The following is a 20,252-nucleotide window of genomic DNA, read 5'->3' as shown; positions in this document are numbered from 1 at the left end:
ACAGGACAAGCCACTGAGCCCTAGGTGCTCCTGGGCCCTCATCCATGAAACGGAACAATGCCAATCTCACCAACTTATCCTGAGGAGGGGATGATTTATTGGATGTAAAAGGACAGCACAGGATTCAGCCTCAGTCCTTTGTAGCCGAGGGTTATGAAGAAAAAAGGGAGGGAGGATGGTTGATTGATTTCTGGGAACGATCTCCCCAAAGGGGGCAGAGGTGGGAGCAGGTGGGCTGTCTGGCTTTGACTCTCCTTCAACAACCCTCTTCCCAGGGAGTGAGCTGGTACTACTGGAAGGGCTTCGATTTCTCCATACCCTTCACGGAAATGAAGCTGAGACCAAGAAGCTACCGGCCCCCGGGCAGGGGAAGCTGAGCCGCTGCTCACCCCTCCAGCGCCCCACTATGACTGCCGAGCACTGAGGGGTTGCGCTGAGAGAAGAGCCAGGGGCCACCTTCACCATCCAGCCGTCAGCAGAAGCCTTCTCCACCCGCGATCTCACAGCACCATGTTTACAGGGGGGAGGGACGAGGTTTGTATGGGAGCAATAAAAGGAGAAACTGAGGCACGTGACTGGCACGAGTCCTGCCCTGTCACTGGTCACTGGCACTCTCCCAGACCCGGGGCCTCCGCCTCCCGAGGCTGCAGCCGCACCTGGAAAGGCTGTATCTTGAGGTTGAGGCCGCAGTAGGGATAGGGTTGCAGCGAGGGCAAGGCGCCCGCGGGAGGCAGCAGCGTGAAGGCCCGGAGCAGGTGCACCAGCACCACGAAGAGCTCCAGGCGCGCCAGCGGCTCGCCCAGGCACACGCGCGCCCCGCAGCCAAACGCCAACACGCAGGGGTTGGCGCCCGGGCCCAGGAAGCGGTCTGCAGGTGGAAGGACAGACCCGGGGTTCAGCGGCCGCCAGCCCCAGCCTCCGCTGCCCCCACGCCCCGGGCCCCCGCCTCGCCACGCACCCGGCCGGAACTCGTGAGGCTGCTCCCAGACCGTCTCGTCAAGGTGGGCGCCTTGGAGGTTGGGGATGACCACCATGCCCTCAGGGATGTCATAGCCGAAGATGCTGAGGGAGGGGTGCAGTTAGAGGCCGGCCGGGAACCCCTGGGGCCTTCCCCGCTCATCCCTGCCCCTTGGGAGTCACCTGCTAGGCCGCGTGGCGCGGTGCGGCAAGGCCAGGGGCACGACGGGCCGCAGGCGCAGCACCTCCGCGATGGTGGCGTTGAGCAAGGGCAGCCGAGCCCGGTCCTTGAATGGGACTCGGGTACCTGAGGCTCTGGGGCCCAGCTCATGATCCAGCTCCTCCTGCAGTCGCTGCTGAATCTGGGAAAGGGGTCAAGCCTGGTATCAGGGGTCCAAGCCCTGCCGCTGGCCTATACGGAGCTGCCCAGCCTCCCACCACGTCCTGGAGCAACTCACAGGAGACTTCATGCCAATTAGGGAAGCCCCTCCCAAACCATCCCATCCCCCCAGCCCCTCCCCACCCCCACCCCCACCCCCAGCACAGCCTACATCAGGGTGGAGCCAGCTGGGTTCCTGCTGCCCTGGCCAGGCTGCCAGGAAGGAGCCTTTTGCCTGCCTCCAGAGCATACCTCAGGGTGGTGAAGCAGGAAGGCCACAGCCCAGGAAAGGGTTATCGCCGTGGTCTCAGTGCCACCGATGAAAAGGTCCACCACAGACATATGCACGTGCCCTTCGAGGAGCTGTCCAGGGCCCTCTCCCTCTCTTGGCCTCCCCACCCCTTGGAGCATGTAGTCCACCATGTCCCTCCACTGGCCGGCCACCATGCTCTCCTGGGGAGGGGAGGAGGAGCAGGCCTGAGCACCTGGCTTGGGGCAGGGGTTCTGGGGGTGGCAACAGGTCCAGGACTGGTGGGATGCCGAAGAAGCTGCCTAGCTCTGGGGCAGGAGCATCACTGCTATGGGCTGAGGGGGAGCCCGGTCCACACACGGTTCCCACCTTGTGCCGCCTCAGCTGCTTCTCTACAATGTGGTCCCTGTTCTCCAAGGCCTGCTTCAGCCTCCAGAGGCTGGGGTTGGGGAAGAACTGGGGCAGAGAGCAAGAGAGTGTAGCTGCTGGGAAGGAAGCCTGTTCCCCCCACCCTTTCTCCCAGGACCCAGGTGTGCCAGGGCTCTGCCTCCTCACCCTGAGAAAGGGAACCATGTCCAACATTTGGAGGGACCAGTGGTCCCAGGTTTTCATCAAGTCTTGGACACAGTCATGAATGGCATGTACTAAGGTCTCCTCCTGCTGGGAAAGGATGGGATCCTTTCAGTTCAGGACAAGGAGAGGGCCAGGGAGGGGCTGTGGGGTGGACCCAAGCATCTGTGAGAGGAAGAGAGCCTTGACCTTGTCTCCAAAGGTAAGGTAACAGATGATGCTGCAGGTGAGGAAAGAGAATTCCTTCTGGATGGTCACAGGGGCACCGGCCTGGGCTCTCATGCGCTATGGAAAAGGGGCGTGAACTAAATAGGGGGCCTGCCAAGAGGGGCGAAGCTGACCCCGGGGGACTGTGGGAGTCCAGCCTTACCTCACAGAACTCCTGGGTCAGCTGCTCCACCCAGGGCTCCATGGAGTTGCGGATGCCCAGCAGCAGGGCAGAGCGGGTGAGCTTCTTGTGGGCCTTCCAGAGCAGGGAGTAGTCCCCCAGGGAGATGTCCTCACAGTGCTGAGACACCAGCTTGTCTGTGAGTAGGGGTTGGGGGTGGGGGGTCGAACTGACCAAGGAAGCCATGGGCCTGCCCTTCCCTGCCTCCCACAGCCCCTGCTTCTTCCCGAAACGCCCCCTCCCCTTACAGGATGGTATCTGGGGTCTGCCAGCGAAGTCCACCCACTTCCTGACCATGGCCTCCTCAATGGTCCTCTTGGAGTTCAGCACCACCACATCTGGGGAAAGGAAACACAGGAGGTCAGCAGGGAGCAGACCGCCCCTCCCTGCTGCAGTGGGGCCGGGGAGGGAGCAGCCTCTCACCTTGCAGCCCAAGGCGGACCCTGTAGATAGGCCCGAGTTTCTGAGTCAGGCCAAGTAGATAGATGGGGAGGTTGGGCTGCAGCAGGTGCAAGAAGCCAGGAACAAGAGGGGGGAGGTGGAGGCTCCTGAGCTTCCACTGGCCCCACAGCAGGCGAGCCCCGGCTAGCAGGGCCAGCAGCAGCGGCAGCAGCAGCAGCCCCACGGGGACCATGGTTGGAGACCCATGCCAAGGCCCTGGCCCGGCCACTTATAGCTCTTGAGACCCTCATCCATCTGGCTACTTGGGCGGTTCTGAGACCTCCCTTGAGTCCTTCTCTCAGGCCCCTGCCCACTGTCCCGCCCACAAAGTGGCACATTCCTGGAATGGCACCAGTCCTCTTGGCCTTGGAAAATCCCCATTTCAAAGAGCAGGCCTTTTTCCGTTCATCTATCAAGAAGAAAGGAAGGGAAACACAACCCTGACCTTCTCGAACAGCTAGAATCCACTTTCTGGCTACACGTCAATCATACAGGAAGAAGTGTCCACTCTCCAGCCTGAGCCTGCTCCCGCTCCCACCCCACCTTAGAGCAGATTCCTGCTCTGGAGTTTGTCTCGGAGGGAAAATGACAATCCCTGACTAATACACCCTCCAGGATTTCCTGAAGAACAAACTGAGATGAAAGTGATCTGTGTGTTTTTCTAACTTCCATGTAGAGGATGCAGATATCCTGGTTAGCCTGGGTTATCCCAGTTTATACCTGTAGCCCCAGTGTCATCATTAATAGTGCCCCATTTCACTCTCAAAAGTTGAAGGTGAAGAATTATATGGTCCCCCAATTTGGAGCTCTTACCACGTGCCTGATGCTTGTTGGTTGCAAGGAAAAGTGACCCACTTGAGCTGGCTTGAGCCAAACACAACTGTTCTATAAATACATCTTCTGGAACCCAAGAGCAGGAAAGTAGGAGGGACCTATTGGCCTTGGAAGGTCAGGGATAGGGGACAAGAAAAGCTTTAGAAACGGGGCCCCTCCCTCATTCTTCATTCCTCCCTCCTCTTTGCCTCCTGACCCCTCCTCCCTCTCTGCAGTCAAGCTGCTTGTGCTTCCAGGTGCAGGCAGAACAGGGCTGCCTTCGGTGTTAGAGCCCACAGGTTACAGGTCTAGCCCCAGGGCAAGTGGGGTTTCCTCGCTGAACATACCCGTCGATTCCAAAGTCCCCAGAAGGGAACTTGATAACTACAGCTGGGATCAGGGCTCCAGCCCTATTCTGGGAGCCATAGCCATAAGGGGTGGGGTCCCACTGGATCAAGTAGGGCTGTCAGGGACCACTTTTACAGGTGAGGAGGCAGTGGAGGGGCTTATAGGAAGGGCTTGGGGAGAGGTCATGCCAAAGAGAGGCAGCAGGTTTCAGTGAAAGGTTGGGGCATCTAAGCGGTGGGGCTGATGGCTTGGAGGTGATCTGAGGCCCATGCATCTCCCAATTCCCCATCCCTGGCTTTATGAACTGACCCCAGTGGGGTTGGGATGCTCAGAGATTTAACCAAAGCAAGGCTGTGCCACCCACTAGCTTGAAGCGTTAACCACTGGGAGTCCCGATGGAGGAGGCTCAGCCCAGAACCATGCCTAGGGTGGGGAGGGAGAAAACGGGGTGGGGTTTCTGGGATTGGGCAGCAACAGCTGGTACCTTCCTTGTGGTTGACCTCCCAGCCCCAGGCCACGTCTTGACACAAGCATTAGCTTAATCTCTCATTCTTACAAATGGGTTTATGCCACCACCAGGCCGATCAGCCTTTGGGAGAGATCTGATGGGCAGCAACCGGGCCATGTAAACAACAGTCCTCGGAAGCCTCTGAAATACTGGGGAAGGTCAGGACTTCTCAAAGCTGCATTGGGATAGGAGGGGGCCTCCACTCAAAAGGAGAGAGACCTGGAATGCTGGCATGCTTGTGACCATCCCTTCATGAACTGACACCATTTACCTTGCCAGCCCCATCTGTTCCATACCACCTCCAAATCGAAATTCCAGACATGAATGTCTACATGCCGTGCCCCAAATGTGCCCTGTCCTGTCCCCAGCCTCTAGGCCTTTTATATTTTCTTCTACCTCAAACACTCTCATCTATCCCTACTCTTTATCCTTCAGAATCTAACTTAGATGTCACTTCCTCCAGGAAGCCTCCCCTGAACTCCTCACATACCCCCAGACTGAGTCAGATGCCTCAACTCTGTGCCGCACAGGACCTTGCAGCTCCCTGACATCACACCTTTCATGGAGGGTGGGGGCCTGTCACGAGGCACGGCATGGAGGGAGAATTCCACAAATTTCTGTTAAATGGTTGAATGGCAGGCTGTTGTGCTCTCTGTTTCCATCAAAATTGAACTCATCAAATTTCTCCATCCTCTCACTTTCAATCTATGTGTGTCCTTCACCCTAAAGTGGGTCTCTTGTAGGCTCTTGCTTTATTAGCCAATCTTCAGCAAATTTCTCAATGAACTTCTAGGTCAGCCTTGAAGACCCAAGGAGTGCCACCCAATGGGAAGAGCCGGACAGGCAGGTGGCAAGGGTTGACCCCAGTAGAATAGCAGTCCCTGCAGAGAATTAACAAATACACCAAAGTCGGCCTTTTGGTTTGTTTAAAATCAGCCTCTAGATGCAGACATCATTGACCTGAGGATTGCACAACCTTCTGGGAGAGTTACATAATGCGGCTAATTAAGGGATTGAGTGCCAAACGGGCCAGGTCTCGACTGCCAGCTGCATGAGGCCAGAGTGGGAGACGTGTGGCTGGACACTGCTCCCGAGGCAGAAGGGCTGAGGTGCTGGTGAGCACGAGCCCCGCCGAAGGCCGCAGTGACGGACTGCCTGGGCGCAGTCTGGCCTTGGTGTGGACATTGGATCCCCAGAGTGCAGGGTGATCTATTGGGTCACAAGTCTGCTTGGGGTGGTCCTATGAGAGACTGAGCTCCGAGGGAGTCATCTGTGGGGGTGTGGGGTAGGGTTCAGGCAGAGCTGGACACTGCAAGGGTCACCTCAGCTCTGACAGCCTAAGATTATGCAACCCCCGGCCTGGGCCCCCCAAACCTGGAAGGGGCGGTGGGGACACTGGTCCCAGCCCTGGAGAGGCACACTGACACTTTGCTGCCAAAGGCCTTTATTGAGTCCCCGGTCCTGCCTGGGGCTATGTTCAGGGGACTGGGCACAGCACCCATCCAGGCGTGAGCTTTCCCTGGCTCAGGCTCCTCCCGGGGCAGGCGGGAGGGCAGCCGCTACACCTGGCAGCCCTGGGTGCTGTACTCATTGATGAAGTCGTTGAGCTGGGCACAGGCTGCCCGTTGGCGGCTGCTCCGGCACAGGCGCTCTGAGGGCATCTCCTCGATCCAGCTGTTCGAGTCCAGCAGGTACTGGGGGCTGTAGGGGCAAAGGGGCAGTCAGTAGGGGGCAGGGCAATGCTCAGGCGGCAGAGCATGAGAGGCACCTCGCTTCAGAGGGGGCACGGGTTCGGCGTGAGGTATGAGGAGAGCAAGAGACCAAGGGGCCCAGAGAACTCACTCTCCCTTGAGGTCATAGGTGCTCCCGTCCAGACCCATGATCAAATATTCTTTCCCAGGTTCCAAACGAAGGCGGCAAGAGGCTCGAACCAGGAAGTTTCGGGTCTGACCAGCCTTGGCCTTGGCATCCTTGGCTGAGGGGATCACATCCACAAGCATTGTCACGGGGGAGGAGAAGGTGCGGGACAGGGGCTTTGCCTCTTTGTCAAGCCTCTCATCTGACCCACCACTCCCAGCAAGGAAGTGTGACTGCTTTTCTATTTATGGACAAGCCCAGAGCTTCTAAGAGGCTGAGGTGATCTGAGCTCAGATTTGGCTGAAATTTCACTATTCCAAGCGGCCAGGCCCCAAAGCTCCCCTGTATCCCCACAGCCCTGCCCACTTATCCATCCCCTTCTTACTGAAGTGCAGGACTTGGATGATGCTGATCTCAAAGAGGCGGAAAGCAGCTCTGCCATCTTCTCGGAGAACCTTAACCTGGAAGCCTACGAGGGAGTTCAGGAGAAGGGAGGGGAGGTTAGTTGCCCTCAGTGCAGAGCAGAAAGGCTGCCCGGGGGCCTGAGAGGAGCAGGCACAATCAGAGAGACCCTTAGGATGGGCCTGGGCCAGGGCTGGGCCTGGGGCCGGGGCAGGAAGACTGACCATACTCCACGCGGGGAAAGTAGCAGGCAAACTTCATCCTGTAACCATCTACCTCCTGCAGCCCCCGCTCCAGGGCCCGGCGCTGTCGAGGGCACTTCCCTGAAATCAGGGGCCCAGATGAGAGAGTGTCGACCCCAACCATACCGTCTTCCCACCCCGGCCCCCAGGCCCTGGGTCTCACCCTCAGCACACTGGCAGACATCGGCAGAGCACAACGTGGACAAGAGTTTGCTCTTAGTTGGTGCCCCGTAAAACACAGAACATTTGTGCTCTGGAGAAGAGCACAGAGGGGAGAGTTAGGGTGCATGCCCCCTTCTCTGCCTCCCGGTCCCATGGAGCCACAGGACTCCCCTGTCACCCTTCACCGCCACCTATTCCAAACCTCCCGAGTGTTGCCGAAGTGCTCACCGGGGTTGTAGTAGTCATATAGGACGGCGCTGGCCGGCTGTACCAGCCCCACGGGCACCTCCTGCACAGCTCCAAAGCCCACACACTCCCGGGAGGTGGGGACCTGGCGTTGTAGGGGAAGGTGGGGAGGAGGAGAGGTCAGGGCCCCACAGGCTGCTGTGATGTGTTTCCTTGGCCTGTCTCTGTTTGGTTCCTGTTATCTCAGCTCCAGTGTCCTTCACACTTGGTTACCTTCCAGCCTCCGGATTTCTAAAAGCTGCTCCCCAAGGTCTCTGCTGACTTCACTGCCTGCATGGTGCTCTTATCCCAGTCCCCAGTGCCCCGGGCCCCTCTGCAGGGTCTCACATCATGGACACATTCTCCTAAGCTCAGGGTTAGCTTCCCGACCACCCAGCTTCTGATCTGATCATTCCTGACATTCCCTCCTCCTCTGCCCTCCCAGAGGCACAGTCTCAGCCGCTGGCCTTCCCCTCCTCTGCGCTCCCCCGTGGAGGTCACATGGCTCCCTGGTTCTCCCCAAAATTTCCCAGGCTGGTGATTCCCGAACCAAACATTCAGCCTTCTTCTTGCATTAAGATTTTTACAGGCTGTATTAAATTCTCCAAATTCACTCAGCCTGCCCCCTCCCCCATTCTCCCACCCACTTATCCTCTTGACAGCCTCACTTGGGCACTGATACAACTAAGGCCTCCCTTAGTCTGCCGCAACCTAAGGGCAGGTGCTGCCACTCTGCCCGGCCCCTGTGACCCCACCACACATATTCAGGCCCAGAAACTTCTTCTCATGCCCACACCAGTCCAGTCCAGCCTGGTACCCTGCTAGTCTCCATCCTAAGCTGCAGTTAGCTCCCTGCCTTGAAATCTTCCTGGTTCCTCATTTTCCACTGTGTTCAACCAGACTCCTCTGCCTGGCTTCTCAAGCTAACAGGGTCTGTGCCCTCTGCATGCACTGGGCAGGGAGGGTCTTCCCTGATCCACAAACACCTGGCTAAGTGTTAACATGCCTTTTTCACATTTTCTCCAAGAGGTTAGAGAAAATGTTCAAAAACCATTTTTGGAGGGCCATCAGAGGGTTGATAACTCTCTGTTTTAGCCAAATAAGGCCACGAAAAAACAAAAACAACTCATCTAGGACCATTATCATTTTAAAAATCAAAATATACTTTCATATTAAAAAAAAAAAAAAAACGGGAAGGTCAACAAGAGAACAAAACAAAAGTAGCTCCTCAAACTGAATGAATTCAGCTTTACGAGAGGCTCACTCTCAAGCTCTTCCCTGCTGACTGGCACTGGCCCTGCCCGCGGGCAGGCACCGGCCCCCCTACCCGGTGCCCCCCTAACTGCCCCGGGGCACTCTTGCGCCGTCTCCCTGCTCACATCACAAGTTCTCTCTAAGAGCACTAGCCGCAGGTACAGCTGCTTCCTGGGAAACCTCAGCACCAGCTCAGGAAACCCAGTGCCATGCGTGCCTCCCGTCATCCTCCCTGCTCACCGAGTCGAAGTACAGCAGGACGTGGGGCCCCGTGGTCTCAAAGTGACTCACGTACTGGTCAGAGAGGGAGGTCAGCTGTGGGGAAGGGGAGCCGGTCACAGGGAGGCAGTCCTGGGCCCTGCGCATGACCGGGCTCAGCAGCTGGGGGCCTTGTGGGGATAGAGCAGGGCTCCCAAGGGCACAAGGGGCCCCTCTGGGCAGCTGGCCACACCTTCTCCAGGTCGGCCCGCAGGGCATAGAATCCACTCAGGAGGGTGATGTCCGCAATGGCCATGCCCGACAGCCCCACCTTGCCATTCCGCCTGTGGAGAGATGCACCCTGTTGTCTGGGTCCCAACCGTGCCAGGTTGCAGTCACCTGGCCCAACCTCGGTCCTGCCCTCTCCCCGCCCAGCAGTGCCCCACGCGCCCCAGGCCACTCCCAGAGCTCACCAGATGCACACGGTGTACTGCACCCTAGATTCCTGTTCCTCGGCCACCTTGGGTGCCTCCCTCCTGCGGCGGTTCCTCCGTCCGTCAAACAGCTGCAGGGGCATCACGGGCTGGGAATGGGCCGCTGGGTCATCCCTGGCTGGCAGGTCCTCATACTCATAGTCCTTGTAGTCTTCATTTGCCTCCACTGCATGGGGACAGCATCGTGGCTCAGTCCTGGCACCAGCCTCTCAGGGATCCACCGCCTCTGACCTCAACACTCACTCGTGTACTCGACGTGGCCAACGACTGTCACTTCAATCTGAAGATCCTGGCAGGTCGTGTTCTTCATGCTCAGGACATTGTAGGTACGAAGCACCTGGCTCAGCAAGGGGTGGAGAGAGGACATTTGGGGCCACAGAGCTCTCTCCAGAGCCACACCAAAGGGGCCTCCCTGAGCTAAGGAGTCCGAGGCCTTCAGCCCCTTCTCACCCCCTTCCCGGACCAGTCCGGGAATGGGCCCAGGTGTTGGGTTAGACGGTGAGAGAGTGGGAATCAAGGACCAGGCCTGGGGGCGAGTATTCTACACAGTGCACAGAAGAGGTTGGAATGGAAAGTTCAGGAAAGGCTTCCAGCTGAGGCTTGAAGGAGGACAATGAATTTGTCAGGGGGGACAAGAAGCAGGGGAAGCACATTCAAGGCAAGGAGATCAGTGCAGGTGGGTGGATCTGTCTGGGGAGGGTGGGCAGGGCTAGGGTAGGAGCAGAGGAGGAGGTACTGGGGTCATGAGGGGCTCGGGAAGTAGGGGCACTAAGATGGCCCCTGGGGTGACAGCCAGGCTCCTGCAGGGAAGGGACACCATCAACCAGACAAGGGGATGCAGGAGGAAGAAGGGGCTTAGGGCACAACCATGTCTAAGGTGCTGTGGGATACAAGGACCCGGAGCTCAGGAGGGAGGCTGGGACTGAGGTGCCAGGTGTTGGAGCATCAGCACCGAGGGGGTAAAGGGAACAACAGGTGCCCAGAAAGAGTGGAGACCAGAGTAGTGGGGAAGTGCCCAGGGTAGAGCACAGGGGATGCCAGCCCTGGCGTGCCCACAGGTCTCCCACTCAAGACCCCAGCTTCATCCTGCTGGCTCCAGGCATCCAGCCAGCTCTCACCTTCAAGGTTCCTTTGCTGTTTCCTCCCACCTGCACATTAATCTTGCTGCCCAAGGAAAACTTTCAGAAACAAAAAAGGGAAAGAGATGTCAGAGGGCACACTGTTTGTTGCTCTAATTTACCTCCTCCCGAAAAACGACCCCACCTCTGCTCCCCATCTCACATTTCCACAAAGTTTCCACTTTCACATGCATTCTCTCACTGCCGCCTCCTAAAACCCCTGTGGGGTAGACTTTGCATGCATCATTTTCAGACGAGAAAAAGGAAGCGCAGAGGCTTGGTGACTTTCTCAAGTTCACACAGCCAGTAAGACTTCCAGCAAAGATATCAGAAAGAGGTGCCCTGGGGATTCTATGGGGGCGGGGCCCAGGGATGGCTTCTGGCCTGGCTGAGGTAGGCCCAGGTGTCCTGGAAACCCAGGTGAGGGAAGGGTTCACCTGCAGCTCCTCCTCCAGTCCCTGAACTTGGTGGTTGGTCAGCTGCAACGTGTGGGACTTGAACCCACTGCGGCCCATGGAGCTGAGAGTCACATTGAGCCCCTGCTCCTCAGGGGTGTGGGAAGCGATCCAGTATGCAGACAGGGCATCCAGGGCGATCACCGTGTCCTGGGGATGTTGGGCCAGGACTCAGGCACTTGGTCTCAGAACCACCCATCCCTCAGAGCCCCAGGGCAGCCTCTACCTGGGTGCTGCGGAATCCCCCTCGGAAGCTGCCCTGGCGGGTCAGCCAGGACGCAGCATGGTCGGCCATCTCAGCCTTGCCCTCCCGAAGCAGCAGGTGCAGCAGGCCATAGGCTGTGGTTTCAATCCACAGGGCTGGGGCCTGGGGCATGGGGTCTGCTGGGCTGCGAGGAGCCAGGGTGGGTGACAGGAGGTTGCTGTGAGAATTGATGACTGAGCCCCAGTACAGGTTATCTGGGAGTGAAAGGAGAACCACAGGTGAACAGGGGGAGGATGCTAGTTGCCTGGCTGTTGACGCTCCCTGTCAGCCTCTCCTGATTCTACCCCAGTCATCCCTGCTCGTGCCCTGATTCCATCTGGGGGCCTTCCTTCATTCAATTTCCCCCTGTGGGCACACTCAAGGTTCCCAAGGTCCCCCGAGCCCCAGGCTCCCTCACCACCAGTCTCCTGGGCCATGGCCATGAGGTTGTTGTGGGCAACATCCCGCAGGTCCTCAGGGGCCTTGGTCAGCGACAGGGCGTAGGCTGAGATGGCGGCTGCGTGGGTGCCCAGGAGCCCACTACTTACTTTTGCTCCCAAGAATGTGTTTGCTCTGGAGATGGAGTTTTCCTAGAAGAAAGTGGGGAGGAAGGTCTCGGGGCTGGACACCTGGGTTCCTGAGGAGAAAGGAGACCCGCGAAGGGCAGACGCACGGGTGTCTTACCACTCTCCTCCACTGCTCTGAATTCCTGTCCTGGAAGACAGCCAGCCCATGCTGAAGGGCGATGACCACAAAGGCTGTGAGCGCCACGGTCTCATCGTTTCCCACTAAGCCCCCCTAGTTGAAGTGGGGGGAAGAGAAGACGTCAACCAGGAGGGTCAGGAGCTGGGAGGCTCTTCCCACCTGTGCTCCTTGGCCCAGCCTCCCAGCCCCACACCTGCATTTCCCTGTGGATAACTGGACAGGGGTCCTGGAATGACCCGTCATCCTGCTGCTGCGACAGCAGCCACTCGGCTGTCTCCTGCAGCTTTTCAGGTGAGCCGCCCACCTGTTCCTGGGCCAAACTTAGTACCTTCAGCACAAAGGCTGTGAGCCTAGAGGGGAGAAAGGAATGGCTGGGGATAGAGACTGGTTTCTACAGGGGACATGGCCCCACTCCCCCAGGCACCTGGTAATTTACCCTCCCACTGTACCTGGCTCTGCCCCCACCAGCCCCGGACCCTTTCGGAAACCCAGAACCTCTCTCCCAACCTCACCAGGTGCTGCTGTCCCGTTTTAACCAAGCCCCATAGGAACCATCTGTTTTCCGAAACTCCTGGATCCGCGTGTAGCCTTGGAGAGAAGAGGTGGCTACTGAGGTGACACTGACTCTCCCACTATTTGTGCCCGATGCCGTGCTCCCCATTTCCATTGGGCACCCTCTCTCTTCCCCCTTCCAGCCACCTGGGCTGCCTAGCCTCCATTAATTGCCCTCTCCTGGCCCCAGTTCCTGCTTGCTACTGCGCCCAGAACCTTTCTGGATCAGGTCCACAGCGCGGTCCTTGGTCTCAGGGGGCAACTTGCTCCACTGCTCTGTCTTGTCCAGGTAGCGGGAAGCAGCCAATGTTGGAGCCAAGAGGACCATGGTTTGTTCCCCGCAGCCCTGGGGAAGCCTCAGGAGGGAGGCCAGGCCTCCTGGTGACAAGGCCCCCTCAGAGCCCAAAGTGTCCAATGCATCTGAGGCTATAGGGGAGGGAAAGGGTTAAGGATCAGAGAGCAGGTCGGGGGACCCAGGGTCAGAGGATCATGGTGTCATGGGATCAAACAGGTCTATAGGTTTCACATGACTCCAAGGGGGGGCCACTGGGAAGGGACGGGAGGACACTCTCACCTGTGACCCTGACAAAGCTCCTGAAATCTGAATCAGGGATAATATTGGGATCAGAGTTGCCAGGAATTTCCAAGGTCCGGCCTCGGGGGTCTGGGGAGATGACAGAAGTTGGTAATCTGTCCTGCTGTCTACATCCCCTGCCACCTACAACCCTCTTAGGACACTGATGGCTGGGGGTGGGGGTCACTCACCCAGGGGGTTGAGTTCATAGACCATCTCCTCCCTGTGAATGGCCCCTTCCTTCTGTCTCAGGGGAAACACAGCTGTGAGAGATCACACAGGACCACAGCCTGCCCCTCCCAATGCAGACTCCTCAGGACTTGGAGTTTGAACTTCAGGGGCAGAGTCGGATCAGAATTATAGAAGACGCAAACAGACCAGAGCATCGGATTTGGGTCTCTGGTCTGGCCAGTAGAGAGGGGCTCAGGGTTGTGGGGGTTAATTCTGGGAGCCTGGGGACCTAAGATTCAGGGGTGTTCCATTCACCTCAATTTGTAGAACCTTAGATACTGCATCCCCCACAGGGAACTCCAAGGATCCTCGGGCCACCACCTTAACGGGCACAGCTGCAGCCGCTGTGGGTACCACAGAGAAGCCCACGGGCCGGGCAGAGCCCGCAGGCACCAGCACCTGCTGGGCTAGCCCTCCGCCCCCAGCCAGGCACAGCCCCTCCACTGGGGACACGTGGACGCTCACCTGGGGACAGAAAGATGGGGAGGGCCAGAGCCCCAGCCCAGTTAGGCTCCCCACCCCTCACCTGCCTACCCCCTACCTCCGAACGCTCAGGCTCCCAAGGGGCCTCACGGTCATATCTGCATCCAGATAGTTGTAGAGGACAGGCCGCAGTTCAAGCTGCTCAAAGCGGCGAACAGAGACAGGCAGGCGGAGGTGCAGGTGGAATTCCCGGAATACTCGGACCCGGGCAGGAGTAGCCACACACAAGCCTGATGGATGGAGGGGGCAGATATGAGAGGCCTGGGGGCATCACAGCATCGGGGTCCTAGCTCCACCCCGTCCTGTCCCTACTCTCTGGCTTCTCGGGCCTGGTGCATGGCGTGCCGACTTCGTGTCTCTGCCCCACCATCCCATACCAAGAGCAAAGGGAGCCTTGTCAAGGTGGCATGGCAGAGGAAGGCCATAGGCCCCCACAGGGTGACTGCACCTGTGCTTTTAGACAGGCTCACGCCATGGATCTCCCACGTGGTCAGAGAGTCAGGGAGCGGCCGTGCCAATCTGCAGTGGGAAAGATGACACACTCTGTCACGCCCCGGGCTGATCCCAGACACCTCCCAGAGACAAGGCCAGGCCCACCACACGCTCTCACTGGAAGGAGCGGTCTACTGTCTCCACTCTCCAGAGCCAGTTCTCAGGGAAGAAGCTGCGCACGGGGATGTCATCTTCATCGATCAGTTCCTCCTCCTGCAGGATCTCCATGGCTGGGGGACCACAGTGGAGGGCAATGAGGAGGGGCTGTTCTGCCCCTCCAGCTGCCCCTGCCAGTCCTCTGGCCCTATCCAGCCCCTCACCTCGGGCAAGGCCCGCCTGGTCCTTGGACTGGAGCTTCTTGCGCAGGCCCTCAGCAAACTGGCAGCAGGACAGGAAGGGCTCCCGGCAGTCCGGCTGCTTCACACGAGCCACCCGCTGCTCACAGGTGCGCGCCATGGGCAGTCGCGTCAGCCCATCCTGGCAGCAGCGCTTGGCCATGGGGGAAGCGTACTGGCCCACTGTGGGGCCAGATGAGGGTGAGCAGGAGGGAACAAAAAGGACACATGCCTCATCTCCCAGCCTGACCTCAAGATGCACAAGGACTCACCCTGAGGGACCAGGAACTCCAGAGAGGCCGAAGGAGAGTGCCTCCCGCCTGCTCACCTTCAACCTTGGGACTTGGGTCTCTGGCCCTGAGCACCAGGTACTGGCTTGCCCAGAAGCCAAGGAGCCGACAGGCCAAACCCCACCCTGATCCTGGGGCCCAAGTAGAGGGTTTCACAGGCACCCACAACTCACGCTTCTCCTGAATTGCCTTTTGGAAGTTCACGTTTCTCTTTTTCCGGGTTTTTGTCTCCTTGGGACAGCTCAGACCTGGTAGAGAGAAGGACTGCAGCCAGCCGTGGGGGTTATGTGGCCTCCCACCCTCTCTCCTTGCTCCCTCTCCCAGCCCAGCCCTTCTCACCCCTCCTCTTCCTGTCTTACCCCCTCCAGCCCCACTTCCTCCCCATCTTCCCACCACCCACGTCCCCTCCTCCTCTGTGCTCACTCTTTCTGGTAGAGGTCAATTGGTCTCCATCAGAAAAGGCCAGACCAGCTGCCTCAAACACCTGAAGGGCACTGTCCCCACCCCCAGGACCACAGCCAAGGTCATAGCTGTTCATAGCTTCGAAGACCTGGTGAGAAAAGGCAGAGATGTTGCAGAGACAGGTGTGGCTGTGGGACACGTCGGCCACTCAGCTCCAGGTGAGAAGGCAGGGTATGGACAAATCCGAAAGAGGGGGATAGAGTCCACAGGGGCCAAGGCCTGCGGGAAGACTGGGAGGAGCCATGAGTGAGATCTAGGGGCTGGGCCCAGGGCTCAAAGCGGCAGGAGAATGAGGATGGAGGGGATGGAGGATGAGGGAGAGGGGCTTGACAAACCTTGACCATGTCAAGGGGTTTCTGGGACTTGCCGCCCACAGCATACAGAGCCATGTCCACAGCTCCCAGTGCCACCAGGGCTGGAGAATCTGTCTGCAGGTGGAGCTTTATAGTATCCCCAGGACGGTATTCCTTGCTACCATCCACGTTCAGCTCCAGCTGGCAGAGGCAGGAGGTAGAGGGCAGTCAGAGTAGAGAGAGATTTCAGTCATGTGCTTCCCCAGTGCACCCCAAACTAGACCCACACCTTGTTTGCAATCACCCTGTCTTCTTTCTCTCTTAACCTCCCCCCAATACACACATGCATGCTGTCTCTCCCAATGCCAGTTACCTTGCCCTCACAGTCCCCAGCCTGAACGTCCACTCGCAGGGAATTGGCCACTGGGAGGCCCCCATGATAGTAGAAGGCCACCAGGTGGAAGGAGGGTGCCAGGTGATGGTCCACAAATACGGAGACGGAGGTCAGTGTCCTCCTGGGCTCTCGATGCACAGACACGATCTGGCCCTGGGACAGGATCTGGGGCAAGAGTGGGGTCTTCTTCACTGCACATCCTCAGCCCTGAAACTGCTACCCGACCCCAAGGGTCCTTTCCTGCCTGAGACCCTCCTGCACCCATCCTCTGCTACAACCCAGCGCATGCACACCATGTAGTAGAAATGAGAGAAGCTGTTCCCACTGATGCCCACGGCTCGCAGGTTTAGGTTAATGGTGTCCCCGACTTTAGGGGGTTGAGGATTCAGCTGCTCAATGGACAGAAACCCGGAGCTTCGTGACGAAGGGGCTCTCACGGTGAGCCTGCCTGTGATGGGGTGGGTGGAGCCTGCAGACACCTGAAGAGGGGGCCAGGGTGGCAGGGTCAGTGGCAAAGACTCAGGTACCCAACATCTCCTCTCAGCTCGGGAACCCTCTCTCCTTCTCCTCCCTCTCCCATGAGGAGGAGTCCTACCAAGAGCTGCACTTCTGAGGTGGTTGGGGAGACAGCAATGGGAACAATGACTTGGCCGCTCCTGTCGGTGTTTTGTTGAAAGTCCTGGTTTTTAGAAGAAGATCCAGAAGACAACTTGGCAGAAACTTTGACGGGAATGCCAAGGGCTGGGGAGCCTGATATGTTGCGGACCAGGGCCTAGGTAGGTGCGGGAGGGGCAGGGGAAAGAGTGGGCAGTGAGACCCTGTGTCCTCCTGACCACCCCCTCCCTCCACCGCCCATCCTCCCCCTTCCAGAAGAAACCTGGAGCAGAAAGGGGGCCCCAGGCACAAGGTGTCGCTTGGTTTTGCTCAGATCCAAGGAGAAGGGAGATGACACAAAACGCCAGGATGTGAGCTCTGCCTCCTCCATCTCCCCTCCTGCAAGACACAGGGTGGAGGGAGGTGGAGGACAGAGACCCAAGAAGACAGGGGAAGAAGAGCCAGCGGGAGGCTGCTCGAGTGTTTCCCACCCACAAGACTGAACACTTCAGGGGACAGGCCACCTCCTGTTGGTCTCTACGTTTGCCGAGGCCAACACAGGGCCCAGCACACAGATGGTATGTAACATGTGTCTGATGGATGGATGGATGGATGATTGGATGGATGGGTGGATGGATGGATGTTTGGGTAAAAAAAAAAAATAAATTGAGATGGGAGGAAGGTACCCCTTCCCCAGAAACCACCCAGAAATGCAGTTGGAGAGAGATAGTCTCCTGGGTCTTTCCTGGCTTTGGGTCCCAGATGAGGGGAAGAAGGCGGTGTCAATGCTGGAGAACAGAGGGTCAGCTCAGAGGTCAGAGGCGAGGGTCTGGGCTTATAACCAGGGGAAGCCACTCACCTGGTGACTCAATGATGGAGGCTGCCACATAGAGGCGCTGCCCTGGGAGGTCATTAATATTAATACTCAGCTTCTCCAGCGCACCCTGAACCTCAGCCTTTGAGAGGGAAATGCGACACTGGCCATCTATCAGCTGGGGCAAAGAAGACAGGACATGGGATGAGAAGAGACCTTGAGTCTTCAGCCTCACATCCTCACCCTCCCTCCCTCTCCTCACCTACCGCATGCATCCCCTCCCTCCTTCCTACCTTGCTCTGATGCTCCAGCCCCCGAAGGAAAGTCTTTTCACCGTCCTCTCCCAGGAGCCCAAAGCGCACATATGCCACCCCCTGCACTGGCTTCCCATAGATGTACCTGCCGTGGCAGAGAGATTCGGAAGAGGGTGGGCTAAGGGCCGGAGGAAAGAATGGAATGGTCTGGGAGGGAGGAGGGCTGGGGCAAGAGAGGGGAGTGGGGTTCCATGGCATGTTCACACTGAATGCGGAGCCCTGGGAGCAGGGCCCAGCCTGGGGGTTGGGGGCAGTTACCTGGCCTGGATGTCTACTTGGATTTCACTGAGAAAGCCAGGCGCTGTCAGGATGTAGGGCTTTTCAGGAATGATCTTCACCTCAAAGTTGGGAAGGACTGACCCAGGGCAAAGGGAGGGTCAGACTCTTGTGAAAGGGCCCTTTAAAGATTCCCTGCCCCTCTGCGCTGTGGCAGCCACATCTCCCTGCCCCTGCCTTGCCCCCACCCTCTCTCCTCCCACCCCTTATTCCCTGCAGGAAAGGAGCTGCTTGTCCCTGGAGTCTCCAGCTCTCACCATATTTCTTCACCTCAAACTGGGTGCTGCTGTTGGAATCCAGGCTATCTGAGAATCGGGCTGAGATCTTCCAAGTCCCTGGCCTGAGGACAACAAGGGAGAGACTCAGCCCATGTGTACAAGAGGCCCATGGAGAGCCAGTGGCCTGGCTCCCTAGGAAGAGGACCTCAGGGGTGAACCAGGGGCTGATGGGAGCTTGGGATGGCTAAGTGCTGGAGGTGGAAAGCCAAGGGAACAGCGCGTAGGTGGGGGCAAGCCCTAGGTGGGGAGCACTTACTCTGAGATGTCTGGGATCACAAAGTCATCCTGGAAGATGGAGGTGGGAGCATACACCTCCTTCTTCCGCACGTGGAGGCCACAAGAGTTCTGCAATGGGGGTAGAAGTCGTCACGATGGAAGGGCAGAGCAGCAGCCCTGGCCAGTCAGGAAGGTCAGAGGTAGGGAACTCACCTCCACCATGACTGTGAGGGTATCAGTGGATGGGCGCATCTTTTGATCCAGAGCAAAGACTCGGTACCGAACTGGAAATGGAGGGCGAGGAGGTGAGCGGGACGCCATGTGCCAACGGAGGGTGGGCCCTGGGCCCCCCACCCCTTCCAGGGAGTGATGAGGAGGAGAACAAAGATTTGCAAAGCAGCCTTCCTGTGGGGCACCTTCCCGGTGCTCTCACTCAGGGGGCTGGGAAGGAGTGAAAGGTGGAGGCCCCAGGGCCGAGACTCACCGCGCTGGCCAGGGTTATAAACGGGCTGGTCAGTCTGCAGAAAGAGGTGGCCCCGGCGAGAGGAGAAGAACAGGTTGACACCCTGCCTGTCAGTCTGCTTGGACAGATAGTTCTTCAGCCATGACGACTGGACCACCAGCTGCACCTCGGGGGCTCTGCGGAGGAGATGGAGGCCACAGTCCTTTGCATCCTTCAGGGAGATCTGTCACAAAAGGGAACAGGAGAGGGAGCAGGTCAGAGACAGAGCAGAAGGAAAAAGAGAGACTGAGACAGAAACAGGGAAGATGACTAGGTGGGAGAAGGAGAGAGGGGCCAGTGAGAAGACAAAGACATTTACAAGAAGACAGAGGAGAACAGAGTAGGAGATGCTGGGCAGAAACAAGAGGGCGTCGTGGCCAGTTACCGGGAGGCTGAGAAGTATGAAGTCTTTCTCTGAGTTGAGGGTGAAATCCACCTCCGCAGAACAGAGGTGACGATGGTTGGACGGGTTTCTCAGGAACACTGATCCTGTCACTACCTGCCCGGGAGGAGCATCCTGGAGCTGCACCACCACCGACAGGGGGACCCCTAGGTGAACCACAGAAGGAGAAAACAGGAGCAACCTGGGAAGAACAGGCGAGGGTCAGCAGCCAGCCTCCACTAGGGCCCCTCTACCCCTGGCTCCTGAATCAGGTCCCCCTGCGCCTGCTGTCCGCTCGCCAACCCTGGCCCTGCTCAAGCACCCAGCATCCTGCCTCCAGGACCTGGGCTTCTGCAGAGACAAGGCGAAGAAGCCAGATGCCCAGATCAGCCCCAGGAGGAGCCTCATGGCTGGAGCACCCCAGAGGGATCAGACCCGTCTGTCTGCCTGCTCCCTTCTGGTCAACCTCGGGCTTGGAGCATATTTGACTCTGGACCTTGCTCCTCCCCTGGCCCAGCTAAGTCGGGAAAGCACGTGACAGCCAAGAACTGCAACTGGCCCCAGGCCCAGTATTGGGGGGGGGGCACCCGGGACACCTGGGTCTCTGAGGGAGTCTGAGGAAATCACAGCGCAGAGAGATAGCCAGTCCTTCCCTGTTAACCCCTTTCATCCCAGTTTCCTGGGCACCTCCCGCTACTGGGTCTATCTGGGTGTGTGTAAGCATACACATGCTCGAGTACAGCACGTATACACGTACGTG

General features: G+C 58.3%; 3 protein-coding genes across 18 annotated transcripts in view; 1 reads left to right on the top strand and 2 right to left on the bottom strand.

The window, feature by feature from the left end:
• Positions 1-575, top strand: part of TNXB (tenascin XB) — a 49,955-nt gene extending 49,380 nt beyond the window's left edge. For all 7 annotated transcript variants that reach the window (XM_074348394.1, XM_074348396.1, XM_074348395.1 and 4 more), the window contains one exon: positions 276-575. In XM_074348394.1, the coding sequence (XP_074204495.1) occupies positions 276-377 (102 nt within the window). In that variant the 3' untranslated portion in view covers positions 378-575. The remainder of the gene's footprint in view (positions 1-275) is intronic.
• CYP21A2 (cytochrome P450 family 21 subfamily A member 2) lies at positions 75-5,937 on the bottom strand. Of its 10 annotated transcripts, none has more exons than XM_074348410.1 (10): positions 5,211-5,937; positions 2,793-2,882; positions 2,527-2,681; positions 2,346-2,441; positions 2,142-2,246; positions 1,956-2,042; positions 1,589-1,789; positions 1,141-1,319; positions 959-1,062; positions 75-868 (listed from the first exon to the last, which is right to left on the bottom strand). In XM_074348410.1, the coding sequence occupies exons 1-10, from the start codon at positions 5,215-5,217 to the stop codon at positions 603-605; spliced, it is 1,290 nt and encodes a 429-aa protein (XP_074204511.1). In that variant the 5' UTR covers positions 5,218-5,937; the 3' UTR covers positions 75-602. The 10 variants fall into 10 exon arrangements, with proteins under 10 accessions (XP_074204511.1, XP_074204512.1, XP_074204504.1 ...); XM_074348411.1 differs by lacking the exon at positions 5,211-5,937 and adding an exon at positions 3,799-5,204; XM_074348403.1 differs by lacking the exon at positions 5,211-5,937 and adding an exon at positions 2,968-3,792.
• Positions 5,938-6,081: 144 nt separating this feature from the next.
• Positions 6,082-19,991, bottom strand: LOC105074038 (complement C4A (Chido/Rodgers blood group)). The gene is made up of 41 exons (XM_010961471.3): positions 19,836-19,991; positions 19,496-19,694; positions 19,093-19,294; positions 18,822-18,892; positions 18,649-18,737; positions 18,372-18,454; positions 18,097-18,193; positions 17,818-17,923; positions 17,570-17,702; positions 16,994-17,109; positions 16,712-16,888; positions 16,410-16,595; positions 16,096-16,281; positions 15,765-15,923; positions 15,391-15,517; positions 15,141-15,215; positions 14,663-14,860; positions 14,461-14,572; positions 14,299-14,369; positions 13,941-14,080; positions 13,623-13,832; positions 13,328-13,379; positions 13,137-13,226; positions 12,779-12,988; positions 12,523-12,598; positions 12,204-12,360; positions 11,990-12,103; positions 11,724-11,895; positions 11,288-11,520; positions 11,044-11,211; positions 10,607-10,666; positions 9,732-9,825; positions 9,468-9,654; positions 9,248-9,338; positions 9,037-9,111; positions 7,546-7,648; positions 7,319-7,408; positions 7,138-7,236; positions 6,897-6,980; positions 6,497-6,629; positions 6,082-6,355 (listed from the first exon to the last, which is right to left on the bottom strand). The coding sequence occupies exons 1-41, from the start codon at positions 19,898-19,900 to the stop codon at positions 6,214-6,216; spliced, it is 5,232 nt and encodes a 1,743-aa protein (XP_010959773.2). The 5' UTR covers positions 19,901-19,991; the 3' UTR covers positions 6,082-6,213.
• Positions 19,992-20,252: the final 261 nt, after the last annotated feature.

This window comes from Camelus bactrianus, chromosome 20, assembly GCF_048773025.1.
Source record: "Camelus bactrianus isolate YW-2024 breed Bactrian camel chromosome 20, ASM4877302v1, whole genome shotgun sequence".
In the NCBI taxonomy this organism is placed as follows: Eukaryota; Metazoa; Chordata; class Mammalia; order Artiodactyla; family Camelidae; genus Camelus; species Camelus bactrianus.
This window is presented reverse-complemented; position numbering and strand designations above follow the sequence as displayed.